This window comes from Syngnathus leptorhynchus, chromosome 7, assembly GCF_054491065.1.
Source record: "Syngnathus leptorhynchus isolate UIUO chromosome 7, UIUO_Slep, whole genome shotgun sequence".
In the NCBI taxonomy this organism is placed as follows: domain Eukaryota; kingdom Metazoa; phylum Chordata; class Actinopteri; order Syngnathiformes; family Syngnathidae; genus Syngnathus; species Syngnathus leptorhynchus.
The window spans coordinates 1,471,166-1,498,857 of NC_141201.1; the positions used below are offsets into that span (position 1 = coordinate 1,471,166).

At 50.0% G+C, this 27,692-nt stretch overlaps 1 protein-coding gene across 3 annotated transcripts in view; it reads left to right on the forward strand.

Moving 5' to 3' along the window:
- Positions 1 to 27,692, forward strand: part of tenm4 (teneurin transmembrane protein 4) — a 99,651-nt gene that overhangs the window by 67,785 nt on the left and 4,174 nt on the right. For 2 of the 3 annotated variants that reach the window (XM_085917082.1, XM_085917084.1), the window contains 13 exons: positions 3,044 to 3,163; positions 5,023 to 5,284; positions 6,904 to 7,171; positions 7,454 to 7,597; positions 8,245 to 8,494; positions 8,627 to 8,647; positions 11,361 to 11,593; positions 12,456 to 12,610; positions 15,635 to 16,512; positions 18,512 to 18,684; positions 21,283 to 21,518; positions 23,355 to 23,651; positions 24,066 to 25,680. In XM_085917082.1, the coding sequence (XP_085773208.1) occupies positions 3,044 to 3,163; positions 5,023 to 5,284; positions 6,904 to 7,171; positions 7,454 to 7,597; positions 8,245 to 8,494; positions 8,627 to 8,647; positions 11,361 to 11,593; positions 12,456 to 12,610; positions 15,635 to 16,512; positions 18,512 to 18,684; positions 21,283 to 21,518; positions 23,355 to 23,651; positions 24,066 to 25,680 (4,652 nt within the window). Of the gene's footprint in view, positions 1 to 3,043; positions 3,164 to 5,022; positions 5,285 to 6,903; positions 7,172 to 7,453; positions 7,598 to 8,244; positions 8,495 to 8,626; positions 8,648 to 11,355; positions 11,594 to 12,455; positions 12,611 to 15,634; positions 16,513 to 18,511; positions 18,685 to 21,282; positions 21,519 to 23,354; positions 23,652 to 24,065; positions 25,681 to 27,692 lie in introns of all 3 variants that reach the window. The other variant, XM_085917083.1, reaches the window with a different exon arrangement.

Below are 27,692 nucleotides of genomic sequence, written 5' to 3' on the forward strand. Positions count from 1 at the left end.
TTTCCACTTGCGACAAATCAGCATCAAAACTGCAAAATAAGTCAACAATATCACTTTTTTTTTTATTTTCCTATTAGCATTATTATTTTTTTCATTCAAATGGTGTCAGGAAAATAAACAGCGCCGCGTGTTGTTATTTTCTGACGGGAAAGGTTACGGCTTCAGACGTCACTATTTTTAGCTCAACTTTGTACGCATATTTCAAAAGTCTCTCAGTTCAAGCTGGATCATTTTTCCAAGCGCAAAGGCAACACATTTTTATCTACTGGCACTCAAACAAATGTTTTGAATCGCCTTCAAAATAAAAATGTGATCGGGGCTCATTCGGGGGAATACCGGGATACTCAATTGGATCCATTCCCAAGTCAAAGTACAAAGCCTGAACCAAAAAAGCAGCTTCAAGCCAAAATGGCCGACTTCCTATTAAAAAGCCCGCTTCCATCCGAAGGTTTCTTGCGAAGCGCCGGGCGTACACCAAACAGTGACGGCACCCTACCTAACCCCGTCGACATTTTCTCCGGCTGTCAACGAGCACTCGCCGGACGAGCGAGGGAAAAAAAAAATAAAAAGAAGTAGCGCGACATAGCAGAAGCCGCGGCCATAAATAAGTCAAACGTAGGAGAACCCAGAGATGAGCGGCGAGAACGGAGGCTCACCTAAAAATATCAGTGACAATCTATTATTCATGGCCAGTGTTGGTTTCCCGCCGACAGAAGCCAGCGCTTCTGACAGCCCCGCTCGCTCGGTGGTTCGGGGCCTCGGGATGGGCTCCCGGCACCTTTTCTGATACGGCCGCCCGGCCGATCATCTTTCCATTGATCCCGCTTAACCGCTTCCTCTTTGACATGTCGGAGCCGGCCGCCTTCTGATGTTTGCCACCGCAAGAAGCTGCGGAAGGTGTCACCCGGTAAAGCGGCCGGCCGCCGCCTCAGAAAAGCTCCTCGCTCGCTCGCTCGGGCGGGCGTGACACGCGATACAAGAGAGCGACGAGCAACCTCGCACGCCGGATGGAATAGTAAACAGGAAATACTGAAACGCCACAAAAAAAAAAAAACTTAACAAAACTCCAGACGGTAATGAAGTCAAGATGCTGTACTGGGCCATTAATCCTTTCCGGCACCTTTGTCAAATTTAATCTGTTTTTAATCTTGCTTACATTTGGTTTTGTTTTGTTTTTTTCTGGCGGATACCGGACGGAATAGTAAGTAGGGACAGCCAGAGGAAGCGATTGATAGCCAACAGAGGCGTTATTAGCGTCAGGCCATTAGCGCCTCTTGTTGTGTTTCTTCTCGGCGGGCTGAAGCGAGCAAATGCCGTTCTTCACCGTCGTAATAAGCCGCCCCGACGTCTGTGAGAGTTGTACGCTGTCGAGACCTTTGTGAAATGACTTCATTTCTTCATCGTTATTATTGTCAGGACAAATGAATTGCCAATTTGGTGCTTTTCCCCCATGCTCCATTTGTTTAGAAAAAAAATAAAAAATCATGACCCACAAAAATGTCCAACAAGACACAGCGGACATTTTATAGTTTGAGCACTGCCCAAACATTTTACCCAGCAATGTGAATTTCGGTAGGCATATCCATTATGAATCCCGAAGCAGCTTTTGAATCCGGCGCTCCAAATTGCCGCCGCTCATGTTTACATTCATTAATGTGGCCTCCCTGGCAGATATGCGCCGTGAGCTTTCCACCCGAGATAACGGCCAAAAGGTCCTCCGTGACTTGCACCCGATTCTTCACGCTCCCTCAGGGTCTCCTGTTTGATGTCAATATTTAAATCATTTGTCTTGACACCGAGGAGGAGGAGGAGGGAGAGTGGCGTCTCGGCGGGGCTCGGGCGGCCGGGAAAGGAGATAGTTCCACTTTGACGCGTCCAGAAAGAAAACCCGCCACGATGGGCTTCCTCAAATAAAATCAAGCGCTGGCGTGAATGATGACGGCGATGTGCGCAAACATGGCCAGCCGCACTGGCTTGTTTACGGCCAAGGTCTGCTGAAGGAGAGCCAGGCTCATTAACATAGAAGCAGGTTCCTGGGGAACGGCCTAGTAGGAGGTGAATGATCTTGCCTTTGGTAAGGACACGTTGAGGGCGGCCGCTAACACGGCCCGTGTTAATTGTTTCCGCTCTGTGGCAATATTTAAGACCCAACCCGACATTAAAAATAGCCTTTTTTTGTCAAGGGAGTGTTTTGGGTTGGTCACAAACAATGGCTGACCAAGGCCAGGTCGGAATTCAACAAGGGAGATTGCCTTTTTTTGGAATATTGCCCACTTTGTTGGAAAAAAAATAAAAAAATCCAAACTACTTTCAAAGCGAGGTCGTCTCAAGATTACCACCGGAAAACGTGACAAGCCTGTTTTGACAATGGAGGTCGTTTTAAAATGTCATTTCAATAAATCTAGTTGAGCACAGGAGATATTTTGTTAGTTGTGTCGGCCACCAAAGGATGATTGGATCTCATTTGGCCACACGGACGGACGGCCAGGTGAACGCCTCGACGTTTCGATAAGCGGCCAAACGAGTCTGCCAATCTTCGCTCTTTACTTTTTCCGTCGCAATGAAAAAGATAAGTCGTGCATATTTTTTGATTCGAGCAAAAAAGCAAAGCTTTCTTATCTCATTATCACTCCAGCTCGGCTACGAAAGATAAAAAAAAAAAAAAAAAAAGCCTCAGAGACGAGCGAGGTGCTTTATTTTTGTTTTGCTTGATTGCTTTTATTTTGTACAATGTTTTTCTTTTCATAAGCCGCCGTGAATCTTTCGACTGGTTTCTGGCTGCAAAGAAAAATTTGCACAAATATCAGAACTGGAACAGAAAACAATTTTTTGTCTTCCACACAAAAGCCCGAAATTGTTCCCTGTAGCAATCAGATCCGCATCCCGGCGATTGTCTTTCGATGCATCGTTTTCCGCGTCCCACTTTCATTCAAGACGCTCGTCCTGGTTTGCGAAGGGACAATTATTCTTCGGCATCATTACGCGCGAGCTGCAATTTGTCGTCCCCGGTAGTGACCTCGCCGCTTTTCTCTTGTTGCCGCAGGCACGCTTGCGTCATCCGCGGACAAGTGGTGACCTCGGACGGAACGCCGCTGGTGGGCGTCAACATCAGCTTCGTCAACAAGCCCTCGTTCGGCTACACCGTCACCAGACAAGACGGAAGGTAAGAGGCATCTTTTATCATTGATCTGCCTGCCGCTTTCCAATTTGGGCGCAATTCCCACACACATCAAACAAAGGCCTTCTGGCGCGTGCTCGTAAGTTCCGCTTCGGTTGTGGAGAGAAATCAAATATGCCAATTCAAAGCGAGCAAGCATGGACGGCGCGGCGCAGATGGACGTTGTTTAGTCGACAACGGCGCTTTGGGGAGGAATTAAGGGAGGTGTTTCATTTCAGGCGCCCTTTGCGTAATTTGCCTCATTTTTGTTCTGCGCGTTAGCTCGGCTAGTAAACGACTAGTAATTCTCATCTCGCTGTCAAAACTATTTATATCGTCTGTCAGCAGCAGGTGGTTTGTTTCACTAGCAACGGGATGACGTGGAAATAACCAGCTTGACGTTCACTGCCTCGGCGCTCTCTTGATTAAATAAGCCCATCAGTGTTTTTAAAAAATGGGCGCAAAAAAAAAATCTGTTTTCTTGTACATTAACACATACGAGAGAAATAATGACATTTAAATTCCCCCTCAAAAAAAACATTTGACTCTCTAATGTAACAAATACCAATAAATCATTGGTGTTTTAATGAGTCGTACTTTCTCCGAATTCTTTAAAAACAAATAAATCAAATAAAAATAAATAATAAAAGACTAAATGATTAAATAGTAACTAGATAAATGAAATAAAAAATCAAATCCAAATGGATATCAAGGAAGTATGGCGTTCCCAGAGCGACGCTCACATTTGCGTCGAGCAACAAGGCAACCGCATTTTGCGTCTGTCTCGGAAGAGCGACGTCCCCGTCCGTGCTCCGCGTCCCGCTGACATTTTGATCACTTGGCGGTGTCTGGAAAAAGCGCACACGCTTGATCCTTCTCATCGACATCCCTCATCATCAACTCGCCTCTAATCTGCTTTGGCCTTGAAGCCGTTTCTTCTTTGCTTTCTGTGACGCCGGCTTCCTTCATCTCTTCTCCCCCGTGCATCTTTTTTTTTTTCTCAGGCATGAACAAAAATTTTTAAAAAATCCATACGCTTCTCTGGGAGGACTCTTAAGTGTAAACAGTCCTCAATGTGGGATGCTTTCCGGAGCATTCCCTACTGCAATCACTGTAAACAGGCTCAGCGCAGCGTGAAATCAGAAAGGCACCTGTTCAGCCACTTACAAATGGGAAAGCTGTCCGGGCTCATTTCGATGATGTTTTCTATATTATCCAAGGTCCGCTTTGTTCAAAGTTTTCTGTCGTAAACAAAAGTTTTGGGACGGTTTCCAGGCCTGACGTCATTTGTTTTCTTTATCTTTTTTTTCACAGAAAAGACTAAATGGTTACTAAATGAGTTCCTCGACACACTTTCAGCATGTCAGGCCCTCATCGATCGCTACATGTGCTTGTAGCTGCACAGGCAACCCCCCCCCCCCCCTCAAATCTGACCCCATAAGTCTCCGAGCTGTACTTTTAATGGCCAGGCCGCTACTTTTCCTGTAGCGCGACCTCCCGCCGCGCATACAAGCATGTCCACGGGGGGGCTCCAGGTGAGCGGGTGCAAATTGGCTCTCGGCGGGAAATGACAAGAACCTCGCGGCTCCGATAGCACGCGCGCACCCCCAAGGCGCGGAGCCGATAATGCGGCCCAGTACACGGCTTTGCACGTCGGGGCTTTCAGACTGGTGTCGGAGCGGACCGCCTCCGTGGGAGGGATCGATGGCGCTTTCTAGCCGACGCTCGAGAATGAAATTGAAACATTTTGATTGATGCTGTCAGAGACTGACTTCATATTCAGCTAAATGTAGAAGTATTATGTAAAATATATATATATATTACAATTATCATTAAAAATGAAATGACTCGTCTTGCGTTCCCAGTTTCGACTTGGTGACGGACGGGGGCATCGCCGTGGCGCTGCACTTTGAGCGCGCGCCCTTCATCACGCAGGAGCACACCCTGTGGCTGCCGTGGGGCCGCTTCTTCGTCATGGACACGGTGGTCATGCGCCACGAGGAGAACGACATCCCCAGTTGCGACCTCAGCAGCTTCGCCCGACCCAGCCCCACCGTGTCGCCGGCGCCGCTCACCGCTTTCGCCGGATCCTGCGCCGAGAGGGGGACGGTGGTGCCCGAAATTCAGGTGAAACCTTTGCGCGCGTGTGCAGACTCTGACGATTATCCGTCGAGCATAATAGTCGGGCGTAATTGTTCTTCTCGGCACACGTCGGCGATGCGGGCCGAGCGGCACGTCGACCATTTAACCCTGAAATCTGTGCCATTGTTAAGTTTGATGGCTAATTTAGATGACCAATTTATACCTGACACGTGCGTATCAGACAATGAAAATAATCCGCCTGAAAAAAAGCCAGCATCGGTTCATATTTTTCCGCACTGGAGCGAGTGTTGAGGAGAAACGAATGACGTGCGTCGGATTCAAGCTCCAAAAACAGGAGCGAGGCAAAGCGGCGCGTCCACATTATGTACAACGCTCAAGCCCAGAAGAGTCAATAAAGGTAATGCCAGCCAAGGTCGCTTTAAATAATTTCTGAGCTGTGGACCTCTGTTCGGAAAAAGATGGCCAAGCTGCTGAAAGGAACCGAAGCATGGCAAAAAAAAAAAACGTTTATGTTCAGCTCCAAATCATTTTTTATTGCAAACGTTTCTGTTATTTGGATCAATGTCAACCTGATGGTGTTTTCAGGGCGCATCGTCGCCATCTTGGGCGGCATTTTCCCCCAAAATTTGGCGTTTAGAAGCAAATTGCGAATAGATGGAGCTTTACAGCTCAGACTGAATCTTACCGGGATGCGTTGACCTCTTTTCCCCACCAACTAGTCATCATGGGGCGCACGGGACGGCGTGTCTAACAGGCGTCTCTTTGCCCTTTCCTAATGATCACATCTCCTAAGATTTATGGCATTTGAGTGAATTTGCAATGAGTCTATTCATAGCCTTTCGGAGGGACACCCTCTGCTCGCCGTGCCTCACGAGGGCCAATCCGGATCAATCGCCCTCCGAACAAAAACGCGCCGCTGACTGACGTGTCCTCTGACCGGCGTCGCGGCGGCTCGCCGTTTTAATTGTTATGCAGGATCTGGCCGTACGCAAAAGGTGGCCAAAGGTGACTTAATTAGAGCGGAGCGGAATAAAGCGGCGCTCGTTGACCTTTAGCTGCGACGTGAGCGCCACCCGACACGTATGCTCCATATATTAGCAGCACGTGTAAGGCACCGGCCCGAGGGCAAGGCAGCGGGGACGGAGCGCTTGTAATGAAGGACATTTCTGTTATGAAATCAATGCGAGAAACTATTCAGCACGCCATAATGAAGAAATCCTTCAGCGCGTCGCCGCGCTATAATTGTCCTCCTATTGATGCCGTGGATCCGCCGGCAGGAAAGGTTATGAATAATACGCCACAGTCTGCACTGGTCAGCGGCCAGAAGGGAAGACAAATGCACGTTGCTTGGGAAATAAAAGGCCGTATGGATTTCCAGGGAGGATTTATGGACACGTGTTGCTTCGCGGCGGTCACCTGCAAAACCTGGCCGGGATATTCAAACGGAATACGGAAGATGAAGACCGCCAAGTTTTAGGCAGGGTCGCTAAACGTTTTCATTTTTTGATTTTAAAAACTTTCATTATTATTAAATCCTTTTAAAAAACGTTTTGAATAATTTTTGGGCGGGATTTCAAATTGATTTTTTTTTGGGGGTTATTTGTGTTGGTTTTTTTTTATTTTTTTGATTTGCTCCCATGCAGACGCTGCAGGAGGAAGTCCCCATACCGGGTACGGACATGAAGCTGGGCTACCTGAGCAGCAGGACGGCGGGCTACAAGTCCATCCTGAGGGTGACGCTGACCCACGTGAGCATCCCGTTCAACCTGATGAAGGTCCACCTCACCGTGGCCGTGGAGGGCCGACTCTTCAGGAAATCCTTCCCGGCGGGGCCCAACCTCTTCTACGACTTTGTGTGGGACAAGACGGACGTCTACAGCCAGAAGGTCTACGGCCTGTCCGAAGCTTTCGGTCAGTGAGGAAACGTTTTTTCCGATCATTTGAGCATTTTAATGTTCAAGTTGTACACAAATTGTTACCTTTATTTCCTACGGGACAAATCACCCGGTTGACCTTCTACCATATTGGGAAAATAACTCTTCCGGTACATAAAGACTTTTATAAGCAATTTGAGGCCGCCCTGTGGGATCCAGCGCGGTGGCTTACAACCGCAGCCCGGCTTCTTTTGGCTCTTCCCGCTTTCCAAGTTGTCATGCGCTAACCTTACCTTCTTTTTTTTATTTTTTTTTTTAGTGTCTGTGGGATTCGAGTATGAATCATGCCCGGACCTGATCTTGTGGGAGAAGAGGACGGCCGTTCTCCAGGGATACGAAAGCTCCGCCTCCAAGCTGGGCGGATGGACCGTGGACAAGCACCACGCTTTGAATATACAAAGCGGTGAGTCAACTTCACAATCCCTTTTGTATTGTTCTATTCTGGAGGGGGGGCTTTTTTCTTGCCCGCCTACAGCCGCCCACAAACTGCAGGAGACAGTACAATCGCACATTTTTATCCGCTGTCTATCTACGGCTGTCCATTTTCTTCCCGGCCAACCGAGGGGTCAATTTTTTCCATTCCTGCCAAATGGCTCTTGAAAAGTGGATGAAGAGAGAAGAAAGTTTGGAGCAGTCACCTGTCACGAGCGACGGCCTCATCAGAGGAGATGAGGCGTGCCGCTAGGAAAAGTGCTCGGGAAGCTTTGATCCGTCACGCCGAGTCAGGGGGGAGAAGCTGCTGGCAGATTCCACGAGACGCGCCGGGCCCCGCCCCCTCGCTTCTTTGGCTCCTGCGCGTCATGTCGGTGCCCATCCTTTTTAGAATCAAGCCTAATTTAATTGCCGACAGCTTGCTCGCCCAAGCCATTGCGAGATTTAATCATGCCCTGGGAGGAGGATGCTTGGCCGGTCCTTGTTGATAGACCAAATGTTGCTCTGCTCAGACCGCTCGCTCTCGCCACGCGACGTGCGGCGCATGTCAAACAGCGGCTCTTTGAATTCATTTTAAACTCGAGTCGATCCTTACGCCAAGTTGTCGTCCCTCACCAGGCATCCTCCACATGGGCAACGGGGAGAACATCTTCATCTCGCAGCAGCCGCCCGTCATCGGCAGCGTGATGGGCAACGGCCGGCGCCGCAGCATCTCCTGCCCGAGCTGCAACGGCATGGCCGACGGGAACAAGCTCCTGGCCCCCGTGGCGCTGGCGTGCGCCTCCGACGGCAGCCTCTACGTGGGCGACTTCAACTACGTGCGGCGGATCTACGCCACGGGCAACGTCACCAGCGTCCTGGAACTCAGGTTGTCAGTCATCTCCTCTTCGTTACTGTCTTCCCAGTTGGGTTTGATTAACTGGGCCCGCTAACAAGAGTGTTTTACTAGCAGCTAACATTTGTTGTCTGTCTTGTGCCCTCCGTCTGCTGCTCTTGGCAGAAATAAAGACTTCCGGCACAGGTAAGGCAAAGAGGATGTAAAAAGATGATTCCCTTCCCTTCCGTTCCCTTTTTGCCTCTCTGTGAACCCAATTGTGACGCTGACTTCAAAGTGGAAATTCTACAGATAGTGGCTGTCTGCTTTTGTGTCTTGTCGTCTTCGTACAGCTGAGAGCGTTGCATTTTTTTCATCTCGCACACGCCACTGCTTTGCATCTGCATCTCCTGCTTCTCTGGATAATTAGCGCTTCCACAAATACAAAGGGGGTATGTTAGGGACACCAGCAGGTTTTTGACCCCCCCGTGATTTTTGGGGGAGGATGAACAAAATATGGAAAAATAAAAACACATTAAAAAAAATATATAATAATATATATATATAGATATAAATATAAGTTATGCAAAATCAGTTACTATTAGACATGCCTTTGTTAGCATCTTGTGGCATTTCTAAAAGATTGAAATAGTTGTTGGGTAAAAAAAAAAAAAAAAAACGTGTTGTGAATACTCGAGTATTATTGCACTTTTTAAGTGCTAACTTATGATTTTGCCCACCGACGGAGCCTCGACATAGCCTTCCTTAATCTGGCCGCATTTATGGCAGCCGCTTTGCTTGTTTACCGACATGGTAAAATCCCCAGCGTGCCCAGCGCGGCGTACATTTTCCCCGACTAAGCATCTCTACTCAATGTTGTGTTTATTGTAGTTTATCCGGCGGAGTAGAAATGAGCACGTAATTCATTGGGCTTAAAGGTACGAGCGTCTGCAGATACGCCACGTCTCGGGCGAAAGGGCTCCTGATTGATTTCCCATCGCGGGGTCATGACTCCAGACGGCCAACATGTGGTCAAATAGAGAATGAAAAGCCCCGCGGGGTCGGTCACTGGCCCCCATTTAGGGGGGGGGGGGGGGAAATAGCACAGCGGCGGGCTGCCCGATTGACTTTTCGGTCTGTCTCAGCAACTAATGAGGCAAAGGTTCAGTGCGCCTTTGGACGACTTGATGTGTCCATTTCCAGGTATCAACAATTATGATGAGGGAATTGCACCTCCCTACCAGTAGGAGGTGCTAGTCAAGCGGGGGCATCATATTGACATTTGAGTTGTATCCAAATATGTGGGTCTTGGAATGTTGTTGTTTTTCCTCACTCTTGGCCAGAAGTAGCCACTGGCCTGGTCTCCGTCCCATGTCGTCATGGTAACGGAAATCCCGCAGTAGAAGGTCATGACGGTGACCTTGAGACTAATGCGGGGGGGGGGGGGGGCGCTCTTATTGCTTGAATACACATTGTAATGTGTCGGGCCCAGCGTCCGACGACGACAAACACAAAGTCGTCCGTGTGCGCTGCCTGCTGCTCGCTCCAGATTAAAATAGCCAAATCACGTCCCTTTGTTCTCACCGCCGCATTTGCATGATAACAAGGAGATTTATTCAGAAGGAGAAACAGCGTGCGTCGGTATAAAACAGGCAAAATCCCGCCGCCGCCGTCGGCGCGCGAGCCGCGCATGCCAATACGGGAGTGAGGGGAGGCGGCCGCCCGCCCGGCTCACCCCGCCCCGCGTTGGTGTTCATTGACCCCCCGCTAAGGATGTCCCCCCGCGCCCTCCCGCTATTTCTGCGCCAGCATGCGGCAAAATCCAATTATCTCCTACAAACTAGATGTTGTCTGTGAATACGGATGGCCTCGGGCGCTGAAGGTCGGCGAATAACGCTTCCTGCTTTTGAAAGCGGCTGCTCTACATACGCCCCTGGAGCCGATAAGCTATCAGCTGATTGCACCTGCCGACCGACGAGAATTGCGTTATTCGGGTTGGATACCGAGCTACTCCGCCGCGGCGTTTGTTTGTTGTCGGCCGGCTACCTTCTTTCGGATGTGGTCGGAGGGCCGGCCGGGTGTCAGCCGCCGGTTGAAGGTCATTTGTCAAACGAAATCAGTTGACACTCCAGAGCCTGCCCGGCCTCGTTGCGGCATTCCAAGAAAACCGTAAACCACGAAAGAACCCCTCAAGGTGAAAGAGTAGAGATTGGCTCCTAATCCACTCTGAATGACGGCCAAGCGTCTCCATAATGCTTATCGGGGGACCTGCCCGCCGTCCGATAAACTGGGGTTATCTTTGAAGCGGACGCTAATGACTGCCTCGCTAGAATACACCCACGTCGCTGTTTTTTGAGAGCAGGACAAACTAGCTCGGCTTTACTCTTTGATACGATAAGTCTTTTTCAAATATGATCCCTCCACTAATTCAGATTTACCTCGCAACGTTAAGGCTCTCCGTGACAACCCAGACTGAACCGAGCTCCTTTCGGGGAAAAATGAAAGCTGCAACAGGAGTTTGTCAGCATTTCAGAAAAAAGTGCAAACGTTGCCCTTAGGTGATTTTTGGGGTGAATAACTGGGGATGGGGGAAAAAAACAAAAACGCTAACAATTGCTTTGTGTGCGGATTCGTCCAAATAAGTGAAAAGAAGGGACAAGGGAGTTGACTTTTTGCAATGGCCGCATTTGCGTTGCTTACACAGCGTTGTCATTTTAATATCAGGGCAAAATTACGGGTCAGACAAAGTGCCATCATTAGCACTTGTCTCCAGTGGACGCCGGCCGCTACGCTTTGTGTGCCATTAGAACAATCTTCTTCTCATAAACTATTGAGGATGCCTGAATTGTTTGCTTTAATCACATTTTCTTTCAATGAATCCAAATGGCTCCATTGGAATTGTCTTTTTTGTTGACCTCAGCAACAGCCCGGCCCACAAGTACTACCTGGCCAGCAGCCCGGTGAACGGCGCCGTGTACCTGTCGGACACCAGCAGCCGCAAGGTGTTCAAGGTGAAGTCGCTCAACGCGCCCAAGGACGTGGCCAAAAATCTGGAGGTGGTGGCGGGAACCGGAGATCAGTGCTTGCCCTACGACGACGCACGCTGCGGGGACGGGGGCAAGGCTGCCGAGGCCACGCTTACCAACCCCAGAGGTGAGTCTGGCACACGACAACACTTAGCATGTGTGCTAGCATCTGTGTGTTTTTATATCTTTTTTTTATTTACATTTGAAAGCCATCATATGTTACTCCTTAGCCCATCACTTGTGAATAGTTAGCATGTGTGCTAGCTTGTGTGTGTCTTGTGTATATATATATATATATATATATATTTTTGTATTTACATTTGAAAGACATCATATCCCTTAGCACCTCTCCCATATGTCCCGTTTTAGCATTGCTTTTGATGCAAAAAAAAAAAAAGATGATAGTTTTATCAATTTTTTCACCTAACGGTATGTTAGCATCACCGGTGCAAATTATTTTAAGATATCATTATTTTGATTATTTTCTTGCGCTCCCCAGCGTCATCTTTTTTTCCCCTCCTATATTTGGACGAGGCGTTAAGTTATTTGATCACACGCTCGCGCACCTTTTGTTCTCCGCCGGCATGACAGTGTGATTCATACGTGCTGAAATTTTGCTTGAAGAGAAGAAGTGTTAAAAACACACACACACTCGCACACAAAGGTTTCTTTTGTCGCCAACGCTGAAATATTGTGACAGGCTCTGAATATATAGAAGGAATCACACTTGCAAAACAAAGCTGGATGCAAACGTCAGGTGCTCATTTCTGGCCATTTGTTACAGAAAAGAGTAGTATGTCGATCAAAAAAAATGATCTGGCCTGGCGCTGGCACCTGGGTGGTCCGAGCATATTTCAAGAGGGGCCGGTGCCCCGGCAGCCCCCCTCTAGCTCTGCCTGTGGTTGTAATGTGTAAAAATAAAAAAATATCCTATTTTAAAAGAGCTTGAGGTGACTTCAAGGTGTTTGCTGACATTTTTTTTTAAATAGGCATCACGGTGGATAAGTACGGCATAATCTTCTTTGTGGACGGCACCATGATTCGCCGGGTGGACCAGAACGGGGTCATCTCCACCCTCCTGGGCTTCAACGACCTGACCTCCGCTCGACCCCTCAGCTGCGACTCCGTCATGGACATTGCTCAGGTAACGTGCCGCCCCGCCCGGCCCCGCCCTCCCCGCCACCTGACCATCCGAGCAGAATTAAGCGAGGATGCGCGTTGACCTTTTGCCGTAGGCGGCGCGCAGAGGATGAGCTTGAACTTTAACCCCCCGCGGACTCTCGATCCACGCGTCCACTGAGGCACGAGCACATATGGAGCCGCACATACACGCTCTCTTAAAACCGCCCCGGGCAAGGACACCCGAGTGCTAGAAAAGAGCGGATCGAGAACTAAAATGAGGGGGTTGCGCAAGTGTGCACACCCCCTTGCAGGCGCGATGTGGCTGTGTTGAGAATGAGAGTAAACACGTTGAAACGGGAGTCAGCGCAGCATTTCAAGTGCCTCTGGTGAAGCGGCATCAGGTTCAGAGGCCTTTTCTGACATTGTTTTGTTTTCACACACAACGGGAAGCTTTGAAGCCAACGTCGATATTAAAGGAACGCTACTCTCTACCATATGACTTTGAATTTGGGCCAATTATAAGCTCTGATTTTGAGAGACAGAGCGTTCAATGTATAATTTTAGAACAAAAGACCTAACATGACAGGAACCAAATCCTTTTTTTTTTTTATTAGAGAACAAATGTGGTTTAATTTCCTTTCGTCTCTTAATTCCTACCAGCGCACTCGAGAATGTTTATTGTTCTGTGGTTAGCGTCACCATTTTCCTTTTTGCTGTCCTCAGCGATGCCGAGACAAAAAAAAAAAACATGAAGAAAGCCAAAGAAAAAGCAGAAAGAAGGCCTGGCCGACTGAGACACCGCAACCATGACAAACGGCCAGCGAGGCCCGCTGAAAAACGCTCAGTCGCTAAAAAGCATTCATTAAAAATTCATGCGCGCGGCTTCCAACACTCGACAAGCCCTCACTTAACATCGGTGCTTCTCTGGAGGAGTCTCCATCATCATTACCTCCGCCACCACGGGATGATGTTGGTCAGGCTGGCTTGAGTGATGGCATCGTATCATATCCAATCTTATTTGCGGCGCAACCATTAGCCGACAACTCATCGGATATCAAATTAATTCACAATAATAATTTTGCGATAGCCTGACCGGACGACAAATACGTGTGAGATTGCTGCGAGGGCGATTGGCTCCAGTGTCAGTGAGGTTTTTTTTTTGGGACCTGGCGAGCCCGCTCAAGCGTCTTCCACTTCTTCAAACTGCTCTGGGCTTCTCCTTTAAAGTTCTTAAAAGGTGCTTTGGCAGGCCCCCCGCCAAGTTCAGCCTTTAAGCGGAGGCAAATGGAACGGTATTTACGGCTTCCGCGCCAGCGTTGACGTTAGATTTACTCTCAGACGGGGACTTGAAATAAAGACATTTCTCTCGTCTGCCAGCGGACGTCATGCTGCTGCCAGGAAAGAGGGGACGCCATTGCTTCTTGACAAAAAAAAAAGATGCTTTGCTGTCTGATGGGTTTTGTTATTGTTGGGGTTTTTTTTGGGCAGTCACAAAATAGGCAAAGAAAAGATTGTTTGCCGTGAGATGTTTTTTATAGTTGCCATGGTATTTTATTTTTTGCTAGTCACATCTGTAGTCGATATTTTCCAAGTGCCAAGTTATTGTAACTGTAACTTAAGTTATTTTCAGCCAAGCACTTGTCACTTGGGTAGTGGATTTTGACTGGCGTGAAGTCATGTGACACGCGGATTACATCATACATGACAGCAGCTCTGTGAAACCCCTTTCCCAAAGTGCCATTAAAAATCTCCTCATGTAATATTTAACCGGCAGTGTTGACAAGAAATTGGTTTTAAGGAATTCAAAGTCCTTCCCCTCGTGCGCTTTATCGCAAATGCATTCTCTGAACGCCGCCGGGCCCGTCGAGACGGTATGCGGCCCGCCCGCGGCTACGCTTCATGAGGGGGACCCCCTCCCCCTCACCTTTGAGGGCTTTTTCAATCAAAAGCAGACAAGTGCGCCACTTCAAAAGAGTGCCAAGGGATTCAAAAGCGTGACCACTAACGTCGGCGAGTCAGAGATGACATTTTTTTATGTGGTCCGCTCCCCCGTTGGCCGTCAAATGATGAAATTGGCTTAAAGAGCGTGAGGAGATAAAGGTAGAATATAGTGGGCAATCTTCTACTTGAAAGTGGATAACAAGCTCTCGCGTGTATTGAGGGAGGGCTGTTGCGCTGCATGTGATGTGTCATCGAAGGACTTGAAAGAAAATCCGACTTTGTGTATTTTGCAAGCACACGCAACATGCTGGCTGGTGGAAATGCAAAATAGTCTCCAGCAACATTTAGTTGTCAATCCATATTGCATATATGGTCATGTGATGGCGTCAGCTTCCATTTTTGTTTCTGTGGTTATTTTTGCTGCCGTAAATCACGTCCATTAACGCTTTTGTCTCATGGTTGAAATGCGCTATTGAAACGCGCCTCTCGATGACGTGCGCTAAAGATGAATTGACGAGGCCTGCTGCATTGTCCGCGCCACAATGGAGCTTATTTGGGAAGGCCTTCCGGCGCGCTCCGATGGCGACACAATTAATCGTCCGCCTGGAGTCAAACGCCGGAGGTGAGGAGAAAGCGGTGTTTCCGCCTCTTTTAAAAATGTCCGCCGCGCTTTATCTGATCCTTTTTCCACCTGCGATGGATTCCTATCTTTGGATCATACTGTACAAAGAGCGTGCTTCCGTTTTTAACACGACACTTGGCACTGCTTTTGCCCTTATCAAATGATTACGTCCCCCCTCCGAAAATGGAATCTGCGAGATAACTCCATTTTTTTTTTTTACTTATTGTTCCCTTGATGCTTCGCTATCCCTCCGATACATCAAACCTTGTTTCCATCCAGCTTGGTTGTATTTTTGTCCAAAAAATGTCATCGTTAAAAAAAAAAGAAACTTAGATTTGATAATAACATGCAATGCAAAGAGGAGCGTTTTTTAGCTAGTAGCAGAGAATGGTTTTCTTGCTAATAGCCTAGCTAACGCCATCCCACCGTTTATCAGATCGAAATAGTTTTTCTGGATATTGATGTGGTTTTGCCCTTTTGCAGGTTCGTCTGGAGTGGCCAACAGACCTGGCGGTGAGCCCGCTGGACAACTCGCTGTACGTCCTGGACAACAACGTGGTCCTCCAGATCTCGGAGAACCACCAAGTACGCATCGTGGCGGGCCGGCCCATGCACTGCCAAGTTCCCGGCATCGACCACTTCCTCACGAGCAAGGTGGCCGTCCACGCCACCCTGGAGTCGGCCAACGCGCTGGCCGTGTCCCACACGGGCGTGCTGTACATCGCCGAGTCTGACGAAAAGAAAATCAACCGGGTGCGGCGGGTGTCGGCCGACGGCGAGATCTCCCCGGTGGCGGGGGCGCCCAGCGGCTGCGACTGCAAGAACGACGCCAACTGCGACTGCTACTCGGGCGACGACGGCTACGCCAAGGACGCCAAGCTCAACGCGCCGTCCTCCTTGGCGGTGTGCCCGGACGGCGAGCTTTACATCGCCGACCTGGGCAACATCCGCATCCGCTACGTGCGCCAGAACAAGCCTTACCTGAGCCCGCTCAACATGTACGAGGTGTCGTCGCCCGTCGACGACGAGCTCTACCTGTTTGACGCCAACGGCAGCCACGTGTTCACCCAGAGTCTGACCACGGGCGACCACCTGTACAACCTGAGCTACACGGGGGCGGGCGACCTCGCCGCCGTCACGGACAAGAACAAGAACGTGGTGACCATCAGACGGGACACCACCGGGATGCCCTTGTGGATCATGACGCCCGACGGACAGACCTTTTGGTTCACCGTGGGCACCAACAACGCTCTGAAAAGCGTGGCGGCCCAAGGCCAGGTGCTCGCCGTCATGACCTATCACGGCAGCTCCGGCCTGCTCGCGACCAAGACCAACGACAACGGCTGGACCACCTTCTTTGAGTGAGTAGCTTTTAGCGGCAAAGGTTAGTCGTAGGCGTGAACGGCGCCGCTACAGACGTAATCCCATTTGCGTTATCGTCTAAAACGGGATTAGCTGTTCTGGCACGTAACGACACGTCGTATATGCTCAGCGCATTTGCCGAGGGGCGCGTTTGAGCGCAGGATTTCGTTTTGCCGCCACTTCCGGCAGGCGCTCTGTCCCGTCTTTCTAAAAAGAGAGGGGGGGGAGCGCGATGGAGCGGACGGCGCCGATCAGACATCTGTTTCACCTCGCCGGAGGACTAGACGGGCCCGACGCATCATCAGACGCTCGCTTTCATCCCAGCTAACACTCATCACCTGTCTTTGATTGGCTCTGCGCGTGGCTTAAATAGATGGGAATCAGCGCGGCGTGATCCGATGGGTCCTGGTGCATCTGCGCCGTCCCGTGAGGGGGCATTTGATTTTTTTTTACACCGGACAGATGGGCTCGCTCGTTGCTAAATGAAGCAAGAAAAATTGAAACGTTAACTCGTTGGCCTCCAAGGTTTTGCGTATTGTCAGCCATTTTAGGGCAATTATTTTAGAGCCAATATTTGGGGATGTTTGTTTTTTGAAAGCTTTCTCAAAAAGTCCCAGCACCCCCCATTATCATTTAACAACATCTTGAAAGTGAGTTTTTCTTATTTTTCTTTCTGTGTCGTGTTTCCAAAACGTATAGCAGCCGTCGTCCTTCGGGCTACTGTGATCCATGAATAAATTAGCTTTTAATCATGTTCCATAGACACCACAGACTACTACTTTCTGCTCAATTCAATCACTGGCCGCTTTGTTATTAATATAATCCATAAATTGCATGATGTCATCTTCCCAAAACAATTGCAATTTGTCGTCATAAGGAAAGCTTTTTAATTGGCACCAGGTCATTTCAAGCTATGTTCCATTTGCGGCCGAAACTTACGTACCTGTACCATCAATGTTTCATCTCAAGCCAATAACGACTGTTTGTTTTCTTTTCGTAATTAGCTTTGAAGGTCACTCCGTCCCCCTCGGGCGGCGGAGGTTGTCAGAATTGAAAAAAATTCTCCCTAAACTTTCGTCTTTGTTTAGGATTTCTGTTTGGGAAAAAAAAAAAAAGCACAAATGGGCGAACAAGAAAAATTCAATTTGCTGCAGCGGCGGTGGTCACGTGACTGCTGGCCTCTTATTGTTTCCACAGTCTTCACTCTGACGCATCCTGACATTCTCTACTCCGCATGGCACTCCAGTTAGCGATTAGCGGCTACGCCGGGAGGACGGCGAGGCGCGATGTCCAGTCTATTATTATTGGGGACAACACCCCCCCCCCCCTCTGTTTCTACGCGAAAGGTCAAGGAAGTGGCGTGCGAGACAGATGTGATGCAATATGAAGGGACTCGTGGGCATCTAAGGGGAAGGCCCCTCCCCTCCTTGACTACAAAAAGCAGCTATTTCCAGTTCAGGGGACAAAATATGATGGGAAAAATGAGAGTGGAGGTGGGGGGGGGGGGGGGGGGGTTGTCTTTAGGTACAAATGACTTTAGCATTTAGCTTGATTGGAAGAGGAAGACTAAACTGCTCCCGTAGTGCAGCTCGGCTCGGATTACTTTTATCTCCGGGAGATGATTCCTCTCCCGCTCTTCCTGTCCATATTGGATATTTGAGATGGCAAGCGCTGAGGAAATAAAGCAGCGCCCGCCAGCCTCATTTATGAGCGAGCGCCTTTGCCGTGGCAGGCGGCAACATGCTTCCTTTTCAATCGCTATTCGGCCAGCGTGAGCGCTCCTCGGCGCCGTGACAGCTTTCAAATTGTTTCGCCGCCGACGTGACGCGAGGAGCCGGATCAAACAATCTGGCCTCGCCGATGAATGAAATGAAACGATACGCCGCTCGTCTGTTAAGCCGCTAATGGCGCTTCATCTTTTTTTTGTGTGTGTCCACGCCCACAACAGCGCACATTTGAATTTTTTGGACCTATTTTTTTTCCATCTTGTTTGTGCAGGTATGACAGTTTTGGCCGCCTGACCAACGTGACTTACCCGACGGGTCGGGTGAGCAGCTACCGCGCCGACGCTGACGGCGCCATCCGCGTCCAGGTGGAGGGCGCCGCCAAGGAAGACGTGACGGTCACCACCAACCTGTCGGCCTCGGGCACCTTCTACACGCTCATGCAAGGTGAATACCTTTGCTTTTGCTAACAAACATGTCAAGCGGTGACTTTGATGCTCATCTGAAATGTTTTTTTTTTTTGATTCTGTAAGATAAGCTAAGTCAACATTTAGCAATGACGTTTGATTTGAAAATAATAATCTTTTCCAACACCTCGCCACATCTTGATGAAAGTGCGGCGGGCTACAAGGCAGCCGGTCCGCGCTTATGGATTATGTGTCACGTCACACAATGGCAGCCGTGCGTACGAGATGCTGCGGCTTTGCTCGCCACTCTCCAATTTGTGTCGGGGCGCGTTCTGACGTCCTCCTTTGTGCCCCAGCACTTTATCGATCGCCTGTTGATGGCGCTGAACCTTTTTGGGACAAAGACAAGCCCCCTCCCGCCATCCATCCACGCTTCTTCCCCCGACTCCTTTCACGGATGAAACTGGAGGCGTCCGGCCGGCTCTGGTTTCTTACTCCCCCGTCGTCCCGTCCGCCGGTCACATCCGTGTCATGACCTTGTCTCGGACATCTGTTCGCCAGCCCATCGGCGCCGGCGACCCGGCCCGCTAATTAATTGGCTGTGTAGCGCAGGGATAGCCAAGTACTCCCACACTCTGCTGATGTAAAAGTAGTGATTCAACGCCTAAATAGAAGTAAGCAAAAAAAACGTTTCAGTAAAGATTCTATGTTCAAATTAAGGGGATTTTTTGTCTCCTAGCTCACGCTTTAAAATGGTGTCTCCCGTTTAAGAGGAAGTAGCTCGCCCTAAAAAAAAGAGGGCGGCGTTATATCACCAAGACTGGCAAAACAGTCAAATGAGAAAAAGGAGGGCAACTTTCAATGGTGTTTTATAACGTAGACTCGCACTCCAATCTGAATAAAAACGGAATTAGTTTCTTGTTGTGCTTTAACAGTGGCGGAACGTAGCAAAGTGGCTGTCAGCGTTGTCCGTCACGTCGCAAAGATTGGCTAGCGAGCGGTGAGCTTTAATTACAAGGCTGCGGCGTCCGCCATATCCAGCGCTCCCTTTTAATCAGAAGGGGGCGTACTAAAACTGTCACGGCGCCTTGCTTACTGCCGCGTACCGCCCACCTCGAGCCCTGCGGCAATATTGGATTGAATTCAAGCGACTTTGCTCAAGTTCCTTGCTCTCAAACAGCTCATGAATCCTCATGTTGGAATATTCACCAAATAAATCATTTCTCATCGCAACCGCTAGTTGTGCTTAACGGCCGTTGGGATCATAGCGAGGGCCGTTCGGTCCACCTTGAATGTGGAATTCCATTGATTGATTACTTTCTCATCTTTACATTTGTAAGAATGTATCTTGAAAAGTTGCAGACCACGACGCCATCATTTGGGCTAAATTAGTCGGAATGTGCGCTGATGCTGCAATTTGAGAAAGTGGGCAAAGAAAGTAGGTAAGAGACCAACGCCATGGACCGCCCGCATCGCCGCCGACATTACTGTCAATCATGATAAAGAGGGTCATTATCCGCATCAAATGTTCTAAATATGCTCTCAATTATATCTGCTCTAAGGATTTCAAACACCATCCAACCTTCAACGTTCTGTTCAAAATTTCAAAGAAGCACAAACGCCTCGGTATGTTAGCCGCCGCCGCCGCTACGTGTGTACTCGCGCGGCATTTCCAGCCTCGTTTGACCTCCGAGGCCCCCTACAGGCCTGACGTCGACCTTGGTGATGGAAAGAGGAAAAGGTCAGCCTGCCACCTCCGCTCAATTCTTTCTCTTGGCAGTGCGGCCGGCCGGGAGGGGGAAAAGCATAACGCTCGCTCGCGTGCTGTGCTGCGCCCGTTGTTTCCTGTCCACAGAGGAAGCCGTCCAGACGCTTAAATGTTGACACGTGGGAATGACAACGTTTTTTTTTGCCCCAGCCCTTCTATGAACTCATAAATGTTTCACAAGCCATTAGGAGATCTTTAATGAGGATAATCCACTCTATTTTTTTGGGGGGGTGGGGTCCCTGATGAACGTGCGCGAGACGAGCAGCAACTTTAAGTCTGAGTGTGGCGCCGCATCGTAAACAAGGGTCAAAGGCTTTTATTATTTATTTGTTTTGTTTTCCGCGGGTCAGCTCAGCTCGCTCATCCTCCGACATCGCGCGAGGCTGCCGCAAAAGTTGTTCAAAAAAAGGTTTATGGGCGCCGGGAAAGCCGGCGGCGATCGATCCGGGTGCTGCATTATTGCAGCGTTTCAGTTAAATACTGCTGCCGCTGCTAAAGGTTGTTCTTCTCTTTTTTCTTTTGCTGAGCGGCCGTTTTAGCTCATTACGCTGCACCCCGGCTCGGATGAATATTAGATTATGTCCTCTTTGGTTAGCATTGAGATGCTCAGGTTGTCAGAGGTTGCTAAAGTAGCTACTCACACTCAAGTACAAGTACCAAAAAAAAAAAAGGTAAAGGTCAAGATTCAACTCTGGTACTTTCAAGGGGAGTTTTGGAATTAGCCTCGCTGCCGAGCGCCATTCTCAAACAAGACTTAAAAAAAATAATAATAACACACACAAAGTAAAGTATGAACTTATTGCCGGTACCGAGAAGAAACAATTTTCCTCGAGCGCTAACGTGGCCTTGCGTTGTTCCCTGATCTCTTAGATCAAGTGCGCAACAGCTATTTCATCGGACTGGACGGCTCCTTGCGGCTAGCCTTGGCCAACGGCATGGAGGTGTCGCTACACACGGAGCCCCACCTGCTGGCCGGCACCGTCCACCCCACCGTCAGCAAGCGCAACATCACGCTGGCCTTGGACAACGGCCTCAACCTGGTGGAGTGGAGGCAGAGGAAGGAGCTGGCTCGCGGCCAGGTCACCGTCTACGGCCGTCGGCTGCGGGTGAGAATTCGGCTTTGAAATTTTTGTCGAAGCTCTTCTGTTCCCCCGCCTTAGAATGCTTTATGCAAAATGAATTCAGTCCCCGACAAGCCTTTTCTCTCAGCGTGTAGCAACAACAAACCATGCTGCTTTTGTTTTCCTTGCCTTTGCAAGACAAGCAACAGTCGGTTCTTCTTTGAATCCGGGCCGCTAATGGGGAGGTGCCACTTTGTCTGTCACCGGCTGTTCATTTCATGGCTCCGTTGGAAGTGCAAGCGTCTAATGTATGTTACAGACAACAGCCCTCGGGGGGGAGATGGGGAAACGGGAGCAGGCGGGGATGAGCGCGGCCCGAATCATTGAGCGACCTTGAGTGGCGTGTCAAGTGATATTACGTTGGGGTGGGGCGCCATCTCCCAAAAAAAAAAAAAAAAAGGTGCCCTCTGAATCAAATGTCAAAAATGACACGCGGAGAGATAAAGTATTTTTGATTTTGGGTGTCGCTTGCAGTTTGTTGTGCTCCTGGAGTTGACCCTCGTTATATGGGCTCGCCCCGGCCGGCCGGCCGGCGGTGGTTTTGATTTATGGCGCCTCTGTTTGCTCTCGCAGGGTGACCACGTTGTCCAATGTGCTGCCATGGGGGGGAAATACTGACAGTGCAGCTTTTTTGGGGGGGGTATTATCAAAGGCAGTCTGAACAGGAAAAGGGAAAAAAAAAAGAATGTCTTCTTCTAATACATTTTCTATTCAAATGATTTGTTTTTTTGGTTCCACTCGACTACCCGGGCCTCCTTTCTTGTTTTCCTCCATTTGCTGAATGATGTGATAGAAGACAACAGGACAATATCCTGGAGGAGACTTTTTGAAATGCGTAAACGGCCTCGTGCGGATTCCCGCCTCGCTTCATAGTCGATCGGTGCGCTTTGCAAAAGATCTGGCCAGTGAGTTTCCCCCGTCGTCCCCTCAAGAGTTTTACTTTCGGGCCGGTGAACCTTTGACGGAGCGCGTTTTGACATCACAACATTTTCTGTGCAGATTTTTTTCCCCCGGTTCATTTCCTACAAGTGCAAATGTTTTTGGACAGATGCCATTAACCTGTACAAACGTGAGCACTTTGGGATTACCGTCGAGTCGTTTAAGGACAAAAATCGATGTATGTAAGGATGTTTTTTTTTTTTTTATTGTGTTGCTGCTGCTGCTGCTGCTGTAGGAAAACTGAAAAAAAGAGTTTTCAAACTGCAAATAGCCTGACTTGTTGGTTGTGCTTATAGCATTTGTTTTTTAACATATATAAATTTTGTTATTTTAAGACGATCTAAGGCGAATAAAGCGGCCAAGCTTGCCAAAGTGTTGCTTTCTCAGCGTAAAGTAAGCCTCTCAATTAGTATCAGTGACAGTAATTGCCTTTGGTGTAATTGTCCCTTCACAGATGAGAGACCTTAGCCAGCTTTTGTTGACGGGAGATTGAAAAGTACCCCAAAAAAAAAAAAAAAACCTTTAAGAGTAGCACCCCGATCAGACGGGAAAGCTGCTATGGGTCCAGAAGGCGAAAGTGGGGACCCACTCAGGCACGTATCAGGAACAGGTTGGCCAACCCAAACCATCACGACAGACTCTCGGCGTCTCTCGTGGTCTTTTCAGCTGTCATCTCGACTTCTCGACTCGTGACCTTTCGGATGACATTCTGTCATTCCGAATCAAACCAAAAGCCCAAAGCACCTCGCTCGTCCTTGCCTGTTTGGTGGCAGCTTCCCCAAAGATCCAAAATGAGAGTCATCGGCACCTGGCACTCGTTTGCCCGCATGCAATCAGATCATTGTGCATCTGATGGGACCGCCGCTCTTTTGTCCTCCACAGGTTCACAACAGGAACTTGTTGTCTCTGGACTTTGACCGCATAACCAGGACGGAAAAGGTCTACGACGACCACCGCAAGTTCACGCTGCGGATCCACTACGACCACGCCGGGCGGCCCACGCTCTGGGCCCCGAGCAGCCGCTTGAACGGGGTCAACGTGACCTACTCGGCCGGGGGTCACGTGGCGGGCATCCAGAGAGGAACCATGTCGGTGCGCATGGAATACGACCAGAAAGGCAGAATCACCTCCAAAATATTTGCCGACGGTAAATCGTGGAGCTACACGTATCTGGAGAAGGTAAGAAGAATTTCGTTTCCTACTATCCCACGGTGACAAGACATATGAAATATTCGAACGTATTATATGATAAAGGTGTCGGAACACGTTGCCACTTTTGTCTGGCGGAAAAGGCGCGAGCGGGAAAGGCTAATGTCACGTTGCTTCCGGGTGGCGGCGGGGAAAAGGTGAGAAAGCCTCGACGACGGGACGCGTTAATGGGAAGCCAGTCACCCTGACGACCGGCTGGCTTTTCCGCCTGCCGTCGAAAGCGTTTAAATGGCGGGACCTCGCCGTGACAACACCTGCGGTACTAAATCGGGAGCCAAATGGATAGTTAGCAAGAACTTAAGAGCATTTTCACCGCATTTCATCAAGGCGAACCTCCAAATGGTGTTTTCCGAAAGCTGATCCCAAGTGTTCTCTCTCTCGCAGTCCATGGTGCTCCTGCTCTCCAGCCAGAGACAGTACATCTTTGAATTCGACAAGAACGAGCGTCTGTCGTCCGTGACCATGCCCAACGTGGCCCGCCAGAGCCTGGAGACGGCGCTGTCGGTGGGCTACTACCGAAACACCTACCGGCCCCCCGAGGGGAACGCCTCGGTGCTGCAGGACTACAGCGAGGAGGGCCAGCTGCTGCAGACCACCTACCTGGGGACGGGTCGCCGGGTCATCTACAAGTACGGCAAGCTGTCCAAGCTGCTGGAGATCCTCTACGACACCACCCGCGTGGGCTTCGCCTACGACGAGGCGGCCGGCATGCTCAAGACGGTCAACCTGCAGAGCGAGAGCTTCACGTGCACCATCCGCTACCGGCAGATCGGCCCGCTGATCGACCGGCAGATCTTCCGCTTCGGCGAAGAGGGCATGGTCAACGCCAGGTTCGACTACGTCTACGACAACAGCTTCCGCGTCACCAGCATGCAGGCGGTCATCAACGAGACGCCGCTGCCCATCGACCTGTACCGCTACGACGACGTGTCGGGCAAGGCCGAGCAGTTTGGCAAGTTTGGCGTCATCTACTACGACATCAACCAGATCATCACCACGGCGGTGATGACGCACACCAAGCACTTTGACGCCTACGGCCGGGTGAAGGAGGTGCAGTACGAGATCTTCCGCTCGCTCATGTACTGGATGATGGTGCAGTACGACAACATGGGCCGCGTGGTGGCCAAGGAGCTGAAGGTGGGGCCCTACGCCAACACCACGCGCTACACCTACGAGTACGACTCGGACGGACAGCTCCAGGTGGTGTCGGTCAACGACAAGCCGCTGTGGCGCTACAGCTACGACCTCAACGGCAACCCGCATCTGCTCAGCCCGGGCAACAGCGCCCGCCTGACGCCCTTGCGCTACGACACCCGGGACCGCATCACCCGCCTGGGCGACGTCCAGTACAGGATGGACGAGGACGGTTTCCTGCGCCAGCGGGGGAACGACTACTTTGACTATAACTCGGCCGGGCTCCTGGCGAAGGTGTACAACAAAGCCGGCGGCTGGAACATCCGCTACCGCTACGACGGCCTGGGCCGGAGGGTGTCCAGCCGCAACAGCGCGGGCCACCACCTGCAGTTCTTCTACGCCGACCTGTCCAGCCCCACCCGGGTCACCCACATGTACAACCACAGCAGCTCGGAGATCACCTCGCTCTACTACGACCTGCAGGGCCACCTGTTCGCCATGGAGCTGAGCAGCGGCGACGAGTTCTACGTGGCCTGCGACAACATCGGCACGCCTCTGGCCGTGTTCAGCGGCTCGGGTCACACGATCAAGCGGGTCCTCTACACGGCCTTCGGCGAGGTCTACCTGGACACCAACCCCGGATTCCAGGTCGTCATCGGCTACCAGGGCGGCCTGTACGAGCCCCTCAGCAGGCTGGTGCACATGGGCCGCAGGGACTACGACGTCCTGGCCGGGCGCTGGACCACCCCCGACCACGACGTCTGGAAACGCCTCAACAGCGGCCACATTGTGCCCTTCAACCTCTACATGTTCAAGAACAACAACCCGCTCAGCAACAATGAGGAGATCAAGTGCTACATGACGGGTACGTTTTTTTACTTTTATTAACCACCAAACGAAAAAAGACAGAAAAATCTGCAAATATGTGAATTTGGAGGTGCAATATCACCAGTCACCGCTAGATGGCACGTAGTGGTGCTTACAATCATGTTTGGCCAGTTAACAGCCATCCGACTACACTTGATTTGCTGAGTCAGATGTTGCGCAACAGGCCAGGCCGCGCCTAGTAAAGTCACATCTTCAGATATTTGTATTAGGCTTCAAGCTTTCACATAAATACGCGAGCAGTCGCTATTTCACACACTGCATCTGTCCTGAGGGGATTACTGTAAACAAACTTTCCAAGGCCACGTTTCAATCCTCCAAGAACATTTTTTTTTTATGTGAAACATTTCTCTGAGCGCATAAATATAAACATAAGGAGCGAGCGACCTCAACTTGGTGTCCACGGGGTGGCTGGCTGGGTGGGTGTATGTAGCGCAATATAAATAGCCATGCCGGCAGATGTTAGGTGAGTCCCACCAGGGCCATCAATAATGCATATACGTTTTTTATGGCGCTAAAATTACACGTGTCAAGGGGGAAGAGAGAGCCACATATCTGCACCCCCCCCCCCCCCACCAAAAAGCCTGTTATTGCTGGCAGTGCACCGAGTGACACTCACTTCAGGGTAGCGGGGAGCCTCCCGGCGCCACATCAACACACAAAAGATCCGCTCAGCAGTCGTGATGTCACCCACAAGTGGTGGATCAAGCGCTAAGGTCACTGAGAACCAGAATATTTTCCCCACATCGACCTCTTATTTACTCTTCTTTCCCCCACGTCGTTTGCCCGAGGAAATGCGGCGTGCTGATGGCAATTGTCGGGCTAGGATGCTAATTAGCGCATTAAACGGCAGCAAATGTCATTTTGGAGCCGTTAGGTGGCGCTCTGGGCTTTAAAATCTCCCCGCTAGCAAAAAACGTGCCGCTGCGTCTGTCTCAATTTGTTTGAGCCAAATATTTTTGGGCTTATTTACTTCCTCGTAGCAAATCCAGAAAGTAGACGGAATTTTTTCCCCATGCAAAAAGCACACGAAGAAGAAGTGGTCCAAAAAAAAGTGATTTGTCAAAGTGTCGGCAAGTTCACTCGTCGTTCGCTCGCTCGCCGGAAGCCAAACGGCGGCAGCGCACTGGAGTGGGATGCTGGCAATTGTGTCTCTTCCCCAAATTGGTTGTGTGCGCATTGTGTTGACACACAAATGCGTCTTTTGTGGATCATAACGAGGAATCTGCCATCCCCTATAGGAAGTACCGGGGGGAAATCAACCTTTCTTTCCCATTTTGCTCTGAATGGCTTTTGGACAGCTTCACTGGCATTTACATCCATTTTGTTAAATGACCAAGGTCTGCTCAAACAAATCATTTATGGGGGATTTGACCAAATATGATAAACTTCACAAACGGCAGCATAAGGCGGGCGGGAGGACGCCAGACGCACCTTCAACCAAGCGACGCTATTTGAAGCGCAGATGCCTCCTGCATCTCATTAGAATACAAAATAATCCCCGAGGCTCGGCTGCTCACAAATAACGCCATATAATTAGCTCGCTGGAGCGGCGTTTGCCATGGGCGAAGCACCCTCCCATCCCCCTTCCCACCTGCGGGACGCGACGTGAGTCACTTCAGACGTCTGGCGGATTTGTTGCAGCTTGTGTGCTTTCACAAACAAACGCGAGATAGTATGGAGTCGTTCAAAAGGAGACGTTACGTGCTCATGCATTTGATTCGCAATTCAAAAAGGCTTCCCAGGTGTCGGCCGAACCTTTCATGGAAATACCTCAAGGAGTCGGCGTCACGGCAGAATTTAGATCAGTGACGCGCACGTTTTCTTTCAATATGTCGGAACGGCGCAATTACACGCTCTTCCACCAGAGGGCGGAGTTTACGATACACTCGTGCATTTTCATCCGCCCGTCGCCATTCGTTGTAGGTCGATGAAAAGGAGTATCGGTACTCGGTATCGGTATCGGGACTCGAGTCTTAAAAAAAAAAAATG